Source organism: Salvia miltiorrhiza, chromosome 4 (assembly GCF_028751815.1).
Source record: "Salvia miltiorrhiza cultivar Shanhuang (shh) chromosome 4, IMPLAD_Smil_shh, whole genome shotgun sequence".
NCBI classification, from domain to species: Eukaryota; Viridiplantae; Streptophyta; class Magnoliopsida; order Lamiales; family Lamiaceae; genus Salvia; species Salvia miltiorrhiza.
Window position 1 is genome coordinate 10,742,482 of NC_080390.1, and position 17,745 is coordinate 10,760,226.

General features: G+C 30.9%; 2 protein-coding genes and 1 non-coding gene across 3 annotated transcripts; 1 reads left to right on the top strand and 2 right to left on the bottom strand.

Annotated features, from left to right (window-relative positions):
* Positions 1 to 498: 498 nt before the first annotated feature.
* Positions 499 to 3,284, bottom strand: LOC131022685 (nudix hydrolase 15, mitochondrial-like). Its single transcript, XM_057952196.1, has 4 exons — positions 2,866 to 3,284; positions 2,236 to 2,378; positions 2,008 to 2,127; positions 499 to 831 (listed from the first exon to the last, which is right to left on the bottom strand). The coding sequence occupies exons 1-4, from the start codon at positions 3,089 to 3,091 to the stop codon at positions 613 to 615; spliced, it is 708 nt and encodes a 235-aa protein (XP_057808179.1). The 5' UTR covers positions 3,092 to 3,284; the 3' UTR covers positions 499 to 612.
* Positions 3,285 to 4,732: 1,448 nt separating this feature from the next.
* Positions 4,733 to 4,806, top strand: TRNAI-AAU (transfer RNA isoleucine (anticodon AAU)). Its single transcript has one exon. It is a non-coding gene; the product is annotated as a tRNA-Ile (tRNA).
* Positions 4,807 to 7,678: 2,872 nt separating this feature from the next.
* LOC131022686 (transcription repressor KAN1-like) lies at positions 7,679 to 9,797 on the bottom strand. Its single transcript, XM_057952197.1, has 5 exons — positions 9,204 to 9,797; positions 8,981 to 9,057; positions 8,820 to 8,856; positions 8,651 to 8,747; positions 7,679 to 8,379 (listed from the first exon to the last, which is right to left on the bottom strand). Exons 1-5 carry the CDS (start codon positions 9,460 to 9,462, stop codon positions 7,824 to 7,826), a joined length of 1,026 nt encoding a protein of 341 aa, XP_057808180.1. The 5' UTR covers positions 9,463 to 9,797; the 3' UTR covers positions 7,679 to 7,823.
* Positions 9,798 to 17,745: the final 7,948 nt, after the last annotated feature.

Consider the following 17,745-nt stretch of genomic DNA (forward strand, 5'->3'; position numbering starts at 1 on the left):
CAAGTTTTTGTGTTTGGAGAATATTGATTTTAATAAAGAGAATTTATATTTTGTTTGATACTTCGTCACACGTGTCTTCTATTGTTTGTAAAAATGTACGCTTAAGTATGAAGATTGCTGGTATTTGTTATCATATTGTAATACGAAAGACAAATATTTTAAAATGTATTTTGCACATATTTTTATTTGATAATAAATTTGATATATTCATGTACATAAATGCACACAAGTATAATAATTTATATTTGAAATATATTTTTAAGTTGAACTTACTTGAGTATATTTTTTTGTTAATTATAATATCTTACATAAATTTATTTCAATTTACACACTTTTTTTTTTACTATTTTATTTAACTCGAATCACCGTGCATAGTACGACATTAAAACTAGTTTGATTTAAGGGAATGTTAGTTTTTTGCTGCCACAAAAGTATTTCATCCTGCTTTTTCTTGGATGTATGTTATTGTTTGTCGAAATTGTGAATACATGGCATTGCTTTTCTGGGTCATAAAAATATGGGGTAAACTAGTAACAATTTGAGATAAACATTAATGGAAAGATACATGTGATGACCAACAATGGGTAGCAAATGAGAGTGTTGTATGGTTATTTAGGACTTGGTCAAAGTCCACTGCAGTTGACTGAAATCTTGAAGATTTTGGTCAAAGGAGGGAGATCTTTGATAAATGATGGAGGCTGCATGAATTAGAATGCTTGCAGTTAATCCTCCTACTACGAAATTGCCTTTCTCAGATGCTAACTCGAATATATGGCATGCGTATTTCCAACCTTCCCATTCCTTCTCCAAGCACTTGTGCCGCCCGTCCTCCTACAATATCTCACAATTTTCGTAAAATTTTGAATTTGGATGTTCGGGTTAATTGCAACTTTCAACAAATTCTCATTTTGCACATAAACTTTAAATTTTTTATTAAAATTACTCAACTTTTAATTTCTTCTCATTTTGCATATTTGTCCATTTTCCGACCAAATTTTGAGAAATTCTCATTTGTCCACATTACAACGTCAGTTCTATTTTTTCACACAGTCATATTTATGTTACGCAAGTATATTCATGTCGAGCGAGTATATTTATACCATGTCAAATATGCAAAATGAGAAAAAATTAATAATTGAGTAATTTTAATAAATATTTTAAAGTTCATATGTAAAATGAGAATTTGTTGAAAGTTCAATAATTTATATGCAATTAACCTTATATTTTAATATTAACATGTTATTTTTCACCATTCAGGAAATGCAATGCTATCGTCTCATGGGTGTTATGTTAAATTTTTCATTTTGTTAATTATTAAATACTTGAATAGGATACTTACAAATAACTTATTAGAGTATGTAAGTGATTTGTATCATATGATGATTCGCAAAAAAAGTGTGTTCTAGTAATTGCCAAGTGCGAATTTCAGCTCGTTTGATTTACCCGATTGAATTCTCAATCAGTGTTAATTGCTTTAATTTTAAAAAATATGTTATTTTAACTATGACCTGCGGATTTGACACTAATTTTTTTTTTGGCCAAATTAGAATCACGTTTGATGTGGTGCAAAAATTGGATTACGACCTCAACTTTCTTCATCATGTATAAATTATCATCTAAAAGAAACAAAAAAAAAAAAACACCAGCATGTCTAATTTGCACCACATCAAAAAGTGATGTTATATTTAGGAGTTATAAAATTTGTCTCGAATTTACAATAGTTGTTTACTACTCTAAAATCATGTGCACTAGACTTTTTCTCCTTGTAAACCACTTTAGTTTATTAAGAAAGTATTATTTTTAATAAGGATTATTGGATTGTAAATACACAAACTTTTAATTAATTCATAAACTTGTATATGAATTTTAATTTTGATATGATAATACATAAATTTTTCAATTAATTGTGATATTTACCACAAAATTAAAATTTTCAAATTTTCATAATTTTTTGGATAGAATGATGCGCAAATTTTCGTTTTTTGAGAGAGGGAGAATTTGGCAAACCTCAAGGAACATCTCTAATGGTGCGTCAAATATAGCATCAACTTCATCTGCGTTAAGCACCGGCTTGAACTCTTCCACTCTCGATAGCAGTCCTATCACCGGTACCACCCTCAGTAAATTCTGCCAAAAACGAGATCCTCTATTTCTTATCGTATATCAATCTCGTATTTTATTTCATGAAAATAAACCAGTAAGATAATTACGAGATTAAAATGCAATTTACAATACCGACGAAATGAACGGCTCTAAATCGGCCACGACACGGACAAGATTCGGATCCAAACCGATTTCCTCCGTCGCTTCTCTCAGAGCCGTCGCAGCATCATCGGCGTCGCATTCGTCCATCTTTCCACCGGGCAATGCTACATCTCCTACAATTCAACAAAAGTTATTTGCTTTTACTTTTTTTTTTCATTTAAAAGATAATCAATAATAGTTTCTCATTTCTCTTTAATGATGACTCAAACTTTAAACATATTAATTATAACCAAAATGTATTATTCAAATGAAAATAAAGCGAGGCAACACCCTATATATATAGTAGCCAATGACATATAAAATAAGGAAATAATATTAATTTTTTACCTTAATAGCCTTACACGAAAAATTTAATGACTACACAAAATTTTCATGTATTGTTACAGGAAAAATTCATGTAAATCGTGTTAACGTGTAAGGGCATCATAGTAGAAAATTATAATTATTTCTATATTTTATCTACATGTATATAATTTTGTTTTGTTATATGAACAATGGTAGAATTAATTAGATAGTGTCTTAAATTTTTTCAATTGCTAAAAATCATCTACAGAAAGAGATAAAAGAAATGTTAGTTGGAGAGAGAGAGAGAGAGTTGACCTGGATGAGACGACAGCTTCATGGATCTTCTTGTAAGAATCACGCGGAGCTCGCCTTCTCTCCCTTTGAAAATGCATATCAAAACCGCAGCTCTTTTCTTCCTCATTTCCTTCGTCATTGAAGGCTTCGGATTGAAGGAGTCGAGTTTGATTGGGCAGTTTTCCTTGATGCGATCTTCATCCATGGCGATAATGTTTCTTAATTTTCGAACAAAAATTGCTAGCATTTATAAAGAAAAGTGATAAGTGGATGTAGGTTTCTAGTTATGTCGCGACACATTGTAGATAGAAAAAAGGGTGAAGAATGAAATCTTGTGTTGTTTGGAATAAAAAAAATGGTGATTTTGATTGAAGATTCTTGATTGTGAGGAGGGAATTTTTGGGTTGCGAATATGGCGTGGCTTGAAAAAGTATGAACCCTTTACTTTAAGAATTTGATTCCTACAATTTATAACGACATGAGTTTTTGGTCGATAGATCCTCTTTGCATACTGTGTTACATTTAATATTTTCGTATTTATACGCCGTATGTATTGGACGATATATTTTGCACCTAAGTTGAAATAGAGTTGAAAAATGAAATACCATAGACTTGTCGATTTAGATTATTTATTTAAAAGGAGGGTTGATAATAGTTTTCATTTCTCTCTCGATTGATTCATCGTATTAATGATTCAATGGAAAACGTTTTACCAATTGAATTGTGGTGATCATGTTTTTAAAAGATTAAATACTTTCTTCGTCCATCAAAAATATGATAATTTTTATGTTGCGGACTATTATATATGAAATGAATGGTTGAGATTGAATTAAGGATGTTTTTTTTTTTTTTTTTTGTAAATAAGGTACTGTTTGTTAGGATAAAAAAAAAGAAAAAAAAATGTGGGATCATATCTTCAAATGGAAAGTGTCATAATTTTTGTGAACACCCAAAATGATAAAAGTATTGTCATATTTTTCGTAGAAGTAGGGAGTAACTATAAATATAATTATGTTGTGAATTATAATTAGGAACATTCTTAAAATAGGGAAATCAAATTTAGATATAAGGATTCCAAACACATTATAAGTCGAAAGAAGATAATCAATCTAATCCGATTGATTATGTATACAAATTAAATTAAAGTATAGTGTGAATGATCATGTATACAATTCGATCGATTCCCACAAAATTTGAAGGACAAAATAAAGGCTTAATTAATTTTTATTTATCTACTGGTAAGGTCCCAGGTCTAAATATTTAATAGTATATGCTAATTAGCCCCACTCCACTATACTTAGCCTGAAAAGAGGGTTAACTACATTAATCCTAACTATATACAAAAATAGTTAATCACACTGTTGTATCCACTTTCCTACACTGCATTATTGTTGTCTATATAGATACTATCATTAATTGTTAATTAACACCAACCCTGTCCTAGCTAAGGACATAACCACGAAAATTTGATGCAAAATTTAATTAAGTGGAAAAAAGAATTAAACTCCTTAATTCTGAGATTGACTTTCCTAATATCGTGGGAAAGTGAGTAAATAATTGGGTAATATTCTTCATGACAAAATATATAATTATAATTAATTTTGAAACATTATATATAAAAATCAAAACATCCTTGGAAAGATGAAGGAGGAGGAGTCGGATTAATGCTACAATGTGAGTGGTAGAATAATTAGTAAGTCTAGTCACAACTCACAAGTGGGATTAGATGAGGTAAGAGGCGTAAGCCTACATCTTATCCAATATAATATCCAGTGCTTTATTATATTATTGAATTGAATAAGTATTTAATGAATGCCACCATTTTAGTTTAACAATGTTTGCAATGCTATTCATTAAAATATAATGTTTTTTGTACTGTATATCAGTTGGCCTATTAGCTCAGTTGGTTAGAGCGTCGTGCTAATAACGCGAAGGTCGCAGGTTCGAAACCTGCATGGGCCAAATTTTGTTTTTTGTGTTTTGTGTTCTTTTCCAGAAATTTTAATTTTGTTTTTTGTGTTCTTTTCCTCAAATTTTAATTTTTAATTTTTAAAATTACTTATTGCTTTAATTTTTGTTTTTTGTGTTCTTTTCCTGAAATTTTAAATTTTAATTTTGTTTTTTGTGTTCTTTTCCTGAAATTTTAATTTTTAATTTTTAAAATTACTTATTGCTTTTTAAAATTATTTATTGCGCCTCTTTTTTTTGTGTTCTTTTCCTGAAATTTTAATTTTGTTTTTTGTGTTCTTTTCCTGAAATTTTAATTTTTAATTTTTAAAATTACTTATTGCTTTTTAAAATTATTTATTGCGCCTCTTTTCTCAATACGGCATTTTTGTTTTTTGTGTTCTTTTCCTGAAATTTTAATTTTTAATTTTTAAAATTACTTATTGCTTTTTAAAATTATTTATTGCGCCTCTTTTCTCAATACGGCAAGATATATATGATTATATGAGACGTTTTTATCCCCGAATTTTTTAATTATTTTTCTAGAATTTTCCTCCTTTTTTTCTCTGAAATTTTCTTTTCATTTATTGCTTTTTAAATTATTTATTGCGCCTCTTCTCAATACGACAATATATATATATATATATATATATATATATATATATATATATATATATATATATGATTATATGAGACATTTTTATCCCCGATTTTTTTAATTATTTTTCTAGAATTTTCATCGTTTTTTTTTTCGCTGAAATTTTCTTTTCGAAATTATTTACTGCTCCACCCAATTTTCTTATTTTTCTGTGTTCTTTTCCTGAATTATTTACTGCTCCTTTTTTCTCAATACGATCTCCGAATTTTTTCCTTATTTCTTTGGATTTTTACTTTTTTTCTTGTTTTTTTTTCTGAAATTTTCTTTTCGAAATTATTTACTGCTCCTCTTTTTCTCAATACGGCAAGATATGAGACGTTTAATATGTTGAGTCGTTGACTATATATTATGTACCTTTTTATGGATTGATAACATTCTTTTCAAACCTATATTCGTAACAAAAAAAAAATAGTATACACTTCTGTCAAAAAAAATAAAAAAAATTAATATACACTAGTAATACTTTTGAAAATACTCTCCTTTATTATTATACGGGCTGATATGAAGAAATTCATTTTATTATTTTAGGATCGATACAAATGTACCTATACTACCCTAAAGAAGAAGAAAAGGATATATATTTTTTTTTATTAAAGAGAGAGAATATATAATCAATAGAGTAATTCTTCGAATTAAAGTATTTAATTTGGAGGGAGATTTTATTATTAATTAATTCATTATTCTATAGCTTGTGCATATGCTTCACATTCAGCTTCGTGCCCTAGCTAGCTTGGGTACATATATACTAATGATTTGTGTTAAAACTGTGTGTGCATGAGAAATTAACGAAATATTTGAAGACTCTAGATAAAATGGAAACCTCAATGCATGGTTATAATTTAACTTATCATGGATATTAAGATATAGAATACTCCCTTCGTCCGCCAAGATTATGTCACAATTACTATATCGGGCGTCCGCCAAGATTATGTCACTTTCCTTTTGTGGCAATGGTCCCACCATCCTCTTTAATATTTTATCCTTACTAACACTCTTTATTTACAAAAAAACCACTCAAAATTCAATCTCAACCACTCATCTCATAAAGTGATGAGACCTTTTCTCCATTGAAATGGTGTTTTATAAATTTTGATTCATAGAACGTAATATATATGTTATCTAAAGGTCAAACCTACATAAAGTTTATTTGGTGGAATATATTTTTTCTTTTTCCAAGTCCCAAAAATTAAGTTCTCCGGAGAGGGAGAGAGAATTATGTAGCTAATATGCAAATGTCAAATGAGAAATATCTGAATATATATATATAGAGGTGAACTAAAATGAAAACACCTTTTAAAATATCAAAATAAGAACTATTTTAAGCTCTTAGATCATTAAGATCTACGGTTGATTCATCACCTTGTTGAATGAATTCATGATCCCGAGTTCAAATCTCATAAGTAACAAAAAATTTATTTTCGTAATTCCACATTTACACAGCGAATTCATACGTGTTATCCATGTAATTTATACAATTTAATTAACTAGTTATTATTTTATATATATATCCAACTTCATTAATTAGAGTTCCTATCCCCTTTTCAATAAATATATATAGCCCAAACAAGATGTTATAACAGGCATAACAAGGATATATATAACTTATTAATTTACATTAATTAATACATTATTCTTGAACCATGCACTACTTATCTTGTTACTACTTAAAGTTAAATAACAAATTCCAACATGTCACGCTATAATCACCAGAAATGAAGCTATAGCTAGGTCTTACGATCATGCTCACATTTAGAAAACTAAAATAAGATTTCAATAATTAACATTGCATCATTCACACATGCAGAAACAAAGCTTTAAGTTCCCATTTTACTCCCTCCGTCACATAAGCTTAGGCTGATTGAGATTTTCACAAAGATTAAGAAAAATCATTGAAAATGAAAATATATAAGTAAATTTCCTAGTATGCCCATATTTATTATTTAATGATGTATTAAAATGGGAGTAAATTAAAGAATTAAACAGGGATATAATAGTAAATGAGTAAAAAACATTACTTTTTATGGAAACAAGCCTATATAAATGGAACATTCAAAAAAGGAAAACAAGCCTAAGCTTATGGGACAGAGGGAGTATTAATTATCATGTTAATCAACTGTCATTACCAACACAGAAATTTTGGACAAAAGCCTTAGTTAATTTTATCATCCCAAGAAATATAACCAGCTAGCCAGACTTTGCAAAACCAAACAGCACATAAATCAAAAGTGATGAGAAACAAAACATTTTTGTACTATATATTATTACCAAATAAATGTTGGTGCTACAAGACAATCAGAAATGATCAATGCATATATATATCTTTTTCATTAGAAACAAGTACCTCAAGATCTCACTTAGAATTTTTCACCTACATTCATAGAGTCAGATCCAGAGTACTCGCCCCTCTTGCTTTCTCATCACCAACATTTACAAAATCCCCCTTCATCTTCTTCGCCACCCGATCCTTGGAAGGTTCTGGAAACGTGTAGAGCGACAACCCTAAGTGTTCGTCACCATCATCGTTGTCGTCGTCTTCATCATCATTTCTTGATTCGAGCCCAAGTGATAGATTCAGATCGAGTAGTTCAGCATCGGATGCCTTTCTCTTGAGCCCTAATTTCTCCCTCTCTTGGCTCAGAATTTGGGTCAAATTTGGAGGGCTGCTTCTTTTTTCTTGAAGTTTTTGCTTCAATGAGTCGATCTCAATAGGGTTTTGTATGGTTTGACCTAGCCAGGGTTCTTGCTTGTGAATTAGCCCTAATTTCTCTTCTTTCAAGCGGGCGTCGTCGTTTCGCCACGCTGATCCGTTGAGAGAGGGGAGTCTAGTGTAATGGCTGCTCAAGAATCTCTCTGTGTAGAACCCTGGTCTTGTTATGCTTCTTGAATTCAGCCCTATTGCTGAATTGTGCATCCAAGTGGGATCTCCATACCTTGAGAAAATTAATTTGGGGTAATTATTTGAAGAAATATTGAGTTAGTGACTAACATTTTGTAACGAAGTAATGAATTAACCCTAGCTAAAAGCACGCGTGCACACACACAAAAGAAGAGGGAGTATCAGTGTTGTTGGTGGAATGGTTAATGCCGTCTAAGGTTAAAGATCTTAAGTTCTAACTTCACAGTCACACGATCTTTCAAAATATTTGTTCACACATAAAGAAATGAAAAAAGAATTTATTTGCAGATCCCATTTATTAGTACCTGAGGTTGGAATTTGGCCTTTGATTAAAGCTTGGAAGAAGAGGGAGCTGGCTTAGATTGAATATGTTCCGATCTACGCCTTCCATGAATTTTAGCCCTATAAGGAAAAGGGTTTTTCAGATATATATCGGACTTCAAAACCTTAGTAACATGAGAGAGAGAGATGTACCTTGGTTGGATTCATCAGTCTTCTTGCTTCTATACATCTGTAAAATCACGACGACAAGATTCCACACTCAAATTAATTCATCTCTCATATAGTTTTTTTTTTAAAATTATTTTGGTTTAAAGTTTCTACAAACAACCGATTTAATCAGCTCCACCACTAACCTGCAAATGGCTCTTGACATGAGCAATATTCAGCCCTTTGATGCCCATCAATTGAAGCACTAATTTTGGCGTAGCTCCTGCATCAAATTTAGAACAAATATGAGATCAAAATTCAAACATTTCCAACCACTCAAATCACTTCCAATACTAAGTCAAAAATTAATGACTTGAATTATAGAAGAAATTAATTAATTAATATACAATTAGACTTAATTAGACTTACTATCTTGGCCTCCGAGTCTTTCCACCGCGTGAACAAAGCGCAGGTGGAGCTCCGGCGTCCACCGCAGCCTCGGCATCTTCGACCGGACATAAGGCCTCACCGGCGGCTTCTTGTCGCTCTCCTCCACCGTGCTGTTGCTCGAGCTCCCTCCGTCTTTCGCCTCCTCGAAGCTTAACTCGTTTTGCTCTTCGCTCTCATCTTCATCATCCATTCCCTCGCAAGGGCTTCTTTTCAGACATTCTTTTTCACTAATTTCCATTCTTTTTGTTTTTTGGGATTTTTTTTCTCACTCTTGAATTCACAGACAAAAGATCACACAGAAAATGGGATTAATTCACATACTATGATCCATCAATTGATGGGAACTAGCTAGGGCTTTCTCACAACCTCAAGATCATGTTGGAGAAGATGAGAAATCCAAGAAAAATAGAGTGTAGAATCTTGATCTGCAACTCTGCATAGATGAGATTAATGAAGAAACCCTAGAACGTTAGTAAGAGGAAGATGAGAGAGTTCTTCCCTGCTCTTTCTCTCTCCTTTCTCTTTGTCCCTCAAAAACTAATAATATATCTATGGAAAATCAAAGGGAATCTGGTTAATTAGTAAACATATATACATATATATGCATGTATATATGTGCATGTGTGTGTGTATGCATGCATATCAATTCTTGATGGAGATGTGAAGGGTTATGCATTCATGTGAAGCCAGTTCATGACTATTCTCCACCTTGTAAAAAAAAGTAAAAATCTCCCACGGACTTTGAATATATATTATTTTTAATTATTTATTGTGTATAAGGTTAGGATCAAGTTGATCCCATCCTTCCATAGTATCGTAATATCATGCATTTTTGTGTGTATATATAGTAATATATTTATGCACTTTTATAAAAGTATTTTTTGTGTTAACATTATGCATTTTTATATTTAACATTATATGCACTCTTAAGGAGATCTAGCTTAAGGGATTTATATAATCTCTTTATATCATGGTTAATAGCGGCTCCAACTCATTTTAAAATAGGAACTCTATACTTCCTCCGTCTTACTTCATTTGGCCCAGTTTCCTTTTTGGGTCGTGACTTGGCATGTCTCCTTTTTAAACAATAAATTTTCAATACAATAGATATGAGTTCACAAACTTAAATTATAATCTTACTCTCCTTAATAACTGTGCCAAAAAACTAGCTAGGTCAAGTGAGATGGGACGAATGAGGTATAAACTAGTATGAAATTATGATTAGAAAAAAAGTACCCCTTACGATAAAGTAAGTAATAAATTCATTGTAGATCTTCATGAACTAAATGCCCAAGAATAAGTCCTAATTTATATTTTAAAATGAGTTTTTATTTTAGCCTAACCTTTTATATATATATATATATATATATATATATATATATATATATATATAGGGGAGGGCTAGAATAAAAACACTCTTAAGTTTATAAAATATAAATGATTTTCAGCCCTTAGATCATCAAGATCTACGGTTGATTCGTAACCCTGTTGGATGAATTCGTAGTCCTGAGTTCGAATCCCAAAGGTAACAAAAATTTATTTTTCGCAATTCGTAACCATGTTGGATGAATTCGTAACTCTGTTGGATAAAATTCGTACATTAAAAAACGTTTATATTTATATTTTAAGAAGTGTTTTCACTGTAGCCCTCCCCTACATATATATATATATATATATATATATATATATATATATATAGGGTTAGGTTATATTGAGAAGCTCAAATGTGTTGAGAAGTTGAGAAGCAATTTAATAGATGAACATGCCAATTAGTTTTTATGAACACGAGTTTGATCTGGGGTTCGATCATTGGCGGTGACGTATTTTTTAATAAATTAAATAGATTCGTATGTTCGTCAGTTGTATTTGGTATGTTCAAAGAATTTATTTATATAGTGTCTAATTACCATGTTCATCAAAATGTACTAACATGTTCATCTATTACATTGCTTCTCAACTTCTCAACACATTTGAGCTTCTCAATTGAACCAATTCCTATATATATATATATACACATACACATACGTTGAGATGCTGTTTACCCAGACTCCAAAACGTAGAAATTTGTCTAGTCGTTCAACTTCATGAGAAACATATAAAATGGCGTTGTATAAACTAATTAGAATTATATAAGAAAAATTAATCGCGAAGACCTAGAATTAAAGAAACAATTGGTGTGAGTAAGTTCAAAGTAAAACTTTTGTTAATGTTGTCTGTTTGTTACTTGGAGAAAACAAGTCTTGAAACACCCATTTCTTTGTCTGAGATGGGAATTCCTCCATTTTTATAGATGCCATCAATATCAAAAGATTCTATAATATATATATCAAACACACCATGACTTAATTATTGAAATGCTCCTCAATTTTGCCTGCTCTTTGACATTTGCGACCTTTGAAAACTTCTAGTTTTTCGTCTAATATTGATTTATTCAATGTGTGATTTTTCAGCAAGTAGTACGTGGTCCTTCAATGCTCTTCTTTTTCCCACCGATTTTACGTACCTATAAAATGTAAAATATATGTGTGAGATATAATATAAATTAACTTTGGATTAATTGGAAGTCTTCCTCATGTTTTAGACTTTTTAGGGCCGCATCCCAAATTTTGTGTTTTAGCTAGCAATAGTGAAATTATAATTAATTAAGAACAGAAGAGCAAGCGTGCGTGTGTGTTGACCTAGCGAAAGGAGGTTAATGTCCAACAAGATCTGAGTTCGAGTCATTCGTCACACGATCTTTAAATTTCTTTATTTGCTTATGTAATTTATAAAAAAAAGAACATAATTCGTATTTCTACAAATATTCTGAACTAATTTTTTCTGTCATATATAATTAATGAAATTAAAATCTTTTTTTATTTTTTTATCCAAACCAATTTATCCAAATTTCATGCAAATTATTATGCTAATGCCCCGATCAATAAACCGAATGGCATGAAATATGTTCTTAAAGAAAAGGTAGAAAACATAGGCCACACGAGATATTTTTTCAGCGCCTTCTTATAAAAGTGATGATGAATTTAAGCATATGATAGTAAGACGTTTCCCCTCCAACCAGTATGTTTTTCTTTGTTTGAGTAATAATAATTAAAAAAAAAAATCCTCATAAAAGTGAGATTTAAATTACGAATAATTATAATCTTGTCAATCCCACATCTCCATTAATTCAAAAGAATATATTAACCAATCCCAACTCCCTAAAAATCATGTGAAATTCGACATAAACACACAAACACACGGTTGGGGGGTTGGGGAGTTAAATTAGGCAGCAGTTAGATATAGGATGACATATATTCTGTTTGAGAGGATAAATGCATGCATGCAACCCTAATTAATTTCTCAAATATTTCATACATTGGTCTTGATGATATTTAATATATATACGCGCGCGCATCTTATAATACTTGAACTAGTAATGAAATTAATAATTTAATTATTTTCTTCTTCTAAAAAAATGTATTTTTGCAGCTGCCTTTGCGTCGGGAATCACGGGGTGTGTTCTTAAGCTGGACCAGGGACCTACCCCTTCAATAACTTACTCCATAATTAGATTAGATTATCATTCTTCCTTTAATTCTTATATATATATAAGTGGGTTATGAATTAGGATATAATAAGAATCTTATTTTTTTATGAAAAATGAGAATAATAAATAAATTAATATAAATTTATGAATAAATTAATGATTATAATGCACAAATAACGTAATTCAGTTACTCATATGGTAAAAATTTTGCTCTTTCCAGGATTTGAACTCAAATTTTAATGACTTTGTTAATAAGCTTATTCGTATATTTTATTAATCTATTCCTTATCAATTCTCATCCTCATAAAAGATAGCATTCTCATTGGATCATCTCTATATATATATATATATTAAATTACATAGAGAAAATTAAATTTACAATGCATCATGCAAAATCTACGTACTTATAGATCGATGAAATTAATTAAGTTAATTATGTAAGGATGTAGTTTATATACATATATATGGACTGTCACTCAGTCATTGTGTTTTGAGGGGGATAGGGATTGACTTGTTGAGTAAAATAGTTTATTTTAAAAAAATTAAATTTATCTGCTGGCGTTTGAAAATACAGCTCATTAACTGATCAGACCCAAATATATATCTTTTCGCAAGAATTGTAATATAACAAAGAGGCATGTCCGAATTTATCCCAAATTAGAATGTCAATTTTTAAATTCAACTTACTAAATATATATATATATATATATATAGGGAGATGTTCAAGAAAGAACCATAAATAAAAAAAGAACGGAGAACCATTTTTAGCCATTCGATCATCAAGATCTACGGTGGATGTATCATCTTGTTAGATGAATGCAGATCCTGGGTTCGAATCCTGAAGCGAGCAATTTTTTTTATTTTTTTGAATGCATTAATTTTAACAGCGAATGCATTAATTTTTACCGTGAATGCATTAGATTTGATGGTTCTCCCGTTCTCACAATTAATGTAGTTCTCTCTAGAACCACACCTTATATATATATATATATATATATATATATATATATATAGGGTAGGGTTAATATAAAAACCCTTCTTAAGATGAAAACTAGGAACCAATTTAAAACCATTGATTTAAATAAAATAGAGGGCTGAGATTAAACTACATATACACAATTTCGATTGCATAGATGCACAGTTTCAATTGCATAGATGCACAATTTCGATTTGCTTGAGTATTTTGCATTGTTGGTTTCAATTGCATAAATTGCATATTTTTTAATTGCACAGTAAAATATAATAGATGCACAGTTTCTTTTGTTGACTAAATCCTAACCACTAGATCTAATATTTAAAAGGTCAAGAATAGGTTCCTAGTTCTCATTTTAATAGAGGTTTTTATTAGAACCTCTTCCTATATATATATATATATATATATATATATATATATATATATATATATATATATTATAATTATTAGATTTTTGTGGCTGGTTTGGCCTTCCCTGCAGTCCTGGAGTGATCACGGTTTTCAAATATAAACCAAGAACTAAAAGCAATATGTTGTCACATTGTACAATTAATTTTACATTAAAAAAAACCGACATTAATGGCGCGCGCATATATATATATATATATATATATATATATATAAAAGAATATGAAATATTTGAAACACAACAAGATCTCGTATGCATTGGCGCCGATAGAGATGGACGGGTGACTGGGAGTGACCTTTTATTAGATTTCTATATATATATATATATATGGTGTGGTTTTAGAGAGAACTACATTATTTGTGAGAATGGGAGAACCATCAAATCTAATGCATCCACTGTAAAAATTAATGCATTTGCTGTTAAAATTAATGCACTAAATTTTTTTTTTAAAAATGCTCCCTTCAGGATTCGAACCCAGGATCTGCATTCATCCAACAAGATGATGCATCCATCATAGATCTTGATGATCGAATGGCTGAAAATGGTTCTCCGGTCTTCTTTTATTTATGGTTCTTTCTTGAACCTCTCCCTATATATATATATATATATATATATATATATATGCGTGTGTGTGTGTGTGTTTGCAACTTTAAACCATTTAATATGTGCTTTCACGGGCTTCTTGAGTTTGGAGGAAAACCCTTAAAACCTGGGTAACCTGGGTGGCTCTGAATGGCTTGTAAATTGTAATTTAATTTTATGTCGAAAGACGATTAATTTCTAATTTTTTATAAAAATATACTACTAGTAATTAATAAACAATGGAGACCACATACTTTTGCAACCGACTAGATCTAAATATATATATTTAGCAGCATTTACAAGAGTGGTTGACAAGATTGGAGGGGGTAGATATTAATTAGCCGGAAATATATTATGTGCATTAATTTATAGATGTTTAAAATGTGCTTTTAAGTTGCTTCCATGAATGCTAAAAGATTTCAATGTGGGCTCCTAATTGATCTTTTTCTAGATGTTACGCTAAATGAATATTTGTGAAACTTGTATAATTAGGGGTTGTGTATATTATTTAATTAATTAATAATTAACCCAACAACTATTCAAATCAGTAACTAATTAGTCTAATACCTGATCATCAGTTAATCATCTCAATCAATTCTATCTTTTCGAATGCACGCTCAATCTAAATTTGGAAACATTACATACCACAATTTTCACAGGATATATAATAGGAAAATAAATGTTTGCAAAGAAAAGAGAAACAATCTCAATCACTAATCATGATCCATCGAACGATTAATAATTAAGATTCAATTTTGCATCCAGATTTTTGATGAACGTATCGATAATTATGTTGAACGTATATCCAAGTTTCGAACCCAAAACCCCCAAACGTTCAATAAAATTATTGGTATGTTCAATCGCATTACTGACATGTTCAATGTTTCTCCTTTTCTTGTATAAGCTCATTTTCTTGTAGAATCCAACCATATATATATATATATATATATATATATGGTTAAGATCAGATGTGAATGGACAAATGTGATGAGAATGGTGAATGATTGCATAAGTCAATATATATGTTGCATAAAGTACTTATAATTTGCATAAGCTGCTTGTAATGATTGAATATCGAAATTCAATTAATTAGATAAAATTTTGGCTCACTCCAGGATTCGAACCCAAGTAAAAATTTATGCAGTATTATACTGCAGCTTATGCAACACTATATACATATTTATGCAATTATTCTCATTTATCACGAAATATAGCATTCTCAGCATTCTCAATATAGCATTCTTATGGAAGGATAAAGTGTAAACTCTATATATAAACACTTCTTAACATATAAAATACGAACTAGCTAAAATGTATGAATTCTGTATAAAATACGTATGGATTCGTTGTGTAAATATATAAATTGCGAAAAATAAATTTTTTTCTACCTATGGGATTCGAACTCGGGACCATGAATTCATCCAACAAAGTGATGAATCAACCGAAGATTTTGACGATCTAAGAGCTGAAAAATAGTTCATATTTTTATATTATAAGAAGTGCTTTTATTTTAGCTCACCCATATATATATATATAAGATTCATTATCCCATTCCCACGATTTACTTATGTAACTGTGTCTCACTAACATAAAATGTACTCAATTTGTCATTTTCGTCCTTCCACATTAGTCTATTTTAGGTAAATTTTTTACTCACATTAAAGTTGGGTACATTTTATGTGGACGGAGGGATTGAGTATCATTTATTTTAATAATATTATTTATAAATAAAATATATTATAATATTATGAATATACTTTTTATTTCAAAAAATTAAAATCTTAAAAAATACTCCCTCCATCCCATTATCTATGACCTGTATTCCCTTTTAACATTGTTTCCTTTTTGGGCTAGAAGTAGGGCTTAGTTTAAGTTTTTAATCATCCATTTAATTATCTCACTCTGTTTTTATCTCCCCCCTAGTTTCATCCATCGTTTTTAATCAACCATCACCTCTTTTCCCCCTCCGCCTCAACCCACCAGAACCCACCTCCAGCTGCCGCCGCTTCCACCCACCAAAACTCGCCTTTAGCCGTCGTCGCCTCCACCCACCAGAACCCACCTCATTGAAACCCTCCCCACCGCCTCTCTCTTCCTCCTCCACCGTTGCAAAACCCTAGGTCGGATCGTGAGATGAGAGCGTGCATCGTGGTGGTGGCAGTATTTGGGGCTAGGTTGCAGAGGCGGTGAGTTTGCGGATTTAGGGCTCCGATTGGCGAGGACCCTTTGTTGTCCAGTTAGTTTGCGGCTTGAGTTGTGTCGTTGCCAGTGTCCGCGAAGGAGGGACGTGGATTCGGCGACGCGAACTGTGCGTCGTGTTTGGTGAGGTGTGTGTTGGTTCTGTTGTCGATTTGTGAGAAAGGTCGAGGGAGAGACGGTGGTGGCTAATGGCAGCGCCCTCGTCGAAGGCAAAACCCACTCCACTGCCTCTCTCTCTCTCTCTCTCTCTCTCTCCTTCCCCTTCCCTTCCCTGCACGAGAGCTCCTCGTTGATCCGGTGGATTTATTTTTCTTCGAATTAAACCTAATTGTCTGATGTTAATTTTGGAGGATCAGATGTTGGTTATTATGTTGTAGATCTAATTGTTGTGTTGGCCAGTTCTGTTGTAGATCTGATGTTAATTTTGGTCGTGGATCACTATGTGAATTCCTTTAAGAAATTAAGAACAATAAAAAATTCCTTAAACACACCACTAACACACACACCTTTATCTTTGATTTTATTCTCCTTAGTCTCCGTACCGAAAGACACGTACCATGAATAATGGGACAAATGGAGTATATAACTTCATCAACCTTAAATAAAAGTGAAATTAACTGATACTAAATAAGTATATGCCTAATATTCTAATGGGGTGAAATAAAATCTAGTTAATGTCACAAAATTAAACTAAAGTATGTAAATTAAAATTAGAGAAAAATATGTAATAAAATTTAAAAAATTGAAAGTGAAACATAAAATAGAACATCAAAAGTAGTATGCATTGGACCTCAAGCTTAATTTTCACAATCCTAAAAATTCCAATTAACTA

What these genes read in the sequence shown, in the direction of transcription:
- LOC131022685 (XM_057952196.1), bottom strand. Translation starts at nt 3,091, where the DNA reads ATGCTAGCAATTTTTGTTCGAAAATTAAGAAACATTATCGCCATGGAT. An exon ending in GAAGCTGTCGTCTCATCCAG is followed by an intron (nt 2,379 to 2,865) that starts GTCAACTCTCTC and finishes GTTGAATTGTAG; the next exon opens with GAGATGTAGCATTGCCCGGT. An exon ending in TAGAGCCGTTCATTTCGTCG is followed by an intron (nt 2,128 to 2,235) that starts GTATTGTAAATT and finishes CGTTTTTGGCAG; the next exon opens with AATTTACTGAGGGTGGTACC.
- LOC131022686 (XM_057952197.1), bottom strand. Translation starts at nt 9,462, where the DNA reads ATGGAAATTAGTGAAAAAGAATGTCTGAAAAGAAGCCCTTGCGAGGGA. An exon ending in AAGACTCGGAGGCCAAGATA is followed by an intron (nt 9,058 to 9,203) that starts GTAAGTCTAATT and finishes AATTTGATGCAG; the next exon opens with GAGCTACGCCAAAATTAGTG. An exon ending in ATGTCAAGAGCCATTTGCAG is followed by an intron (nt 8,857 to 8,980) that starts GTTAGTGGTGGA and finishes GTGATTTTACAG; the next exon opens with ATGTATAGAAGCAAGAAGAC.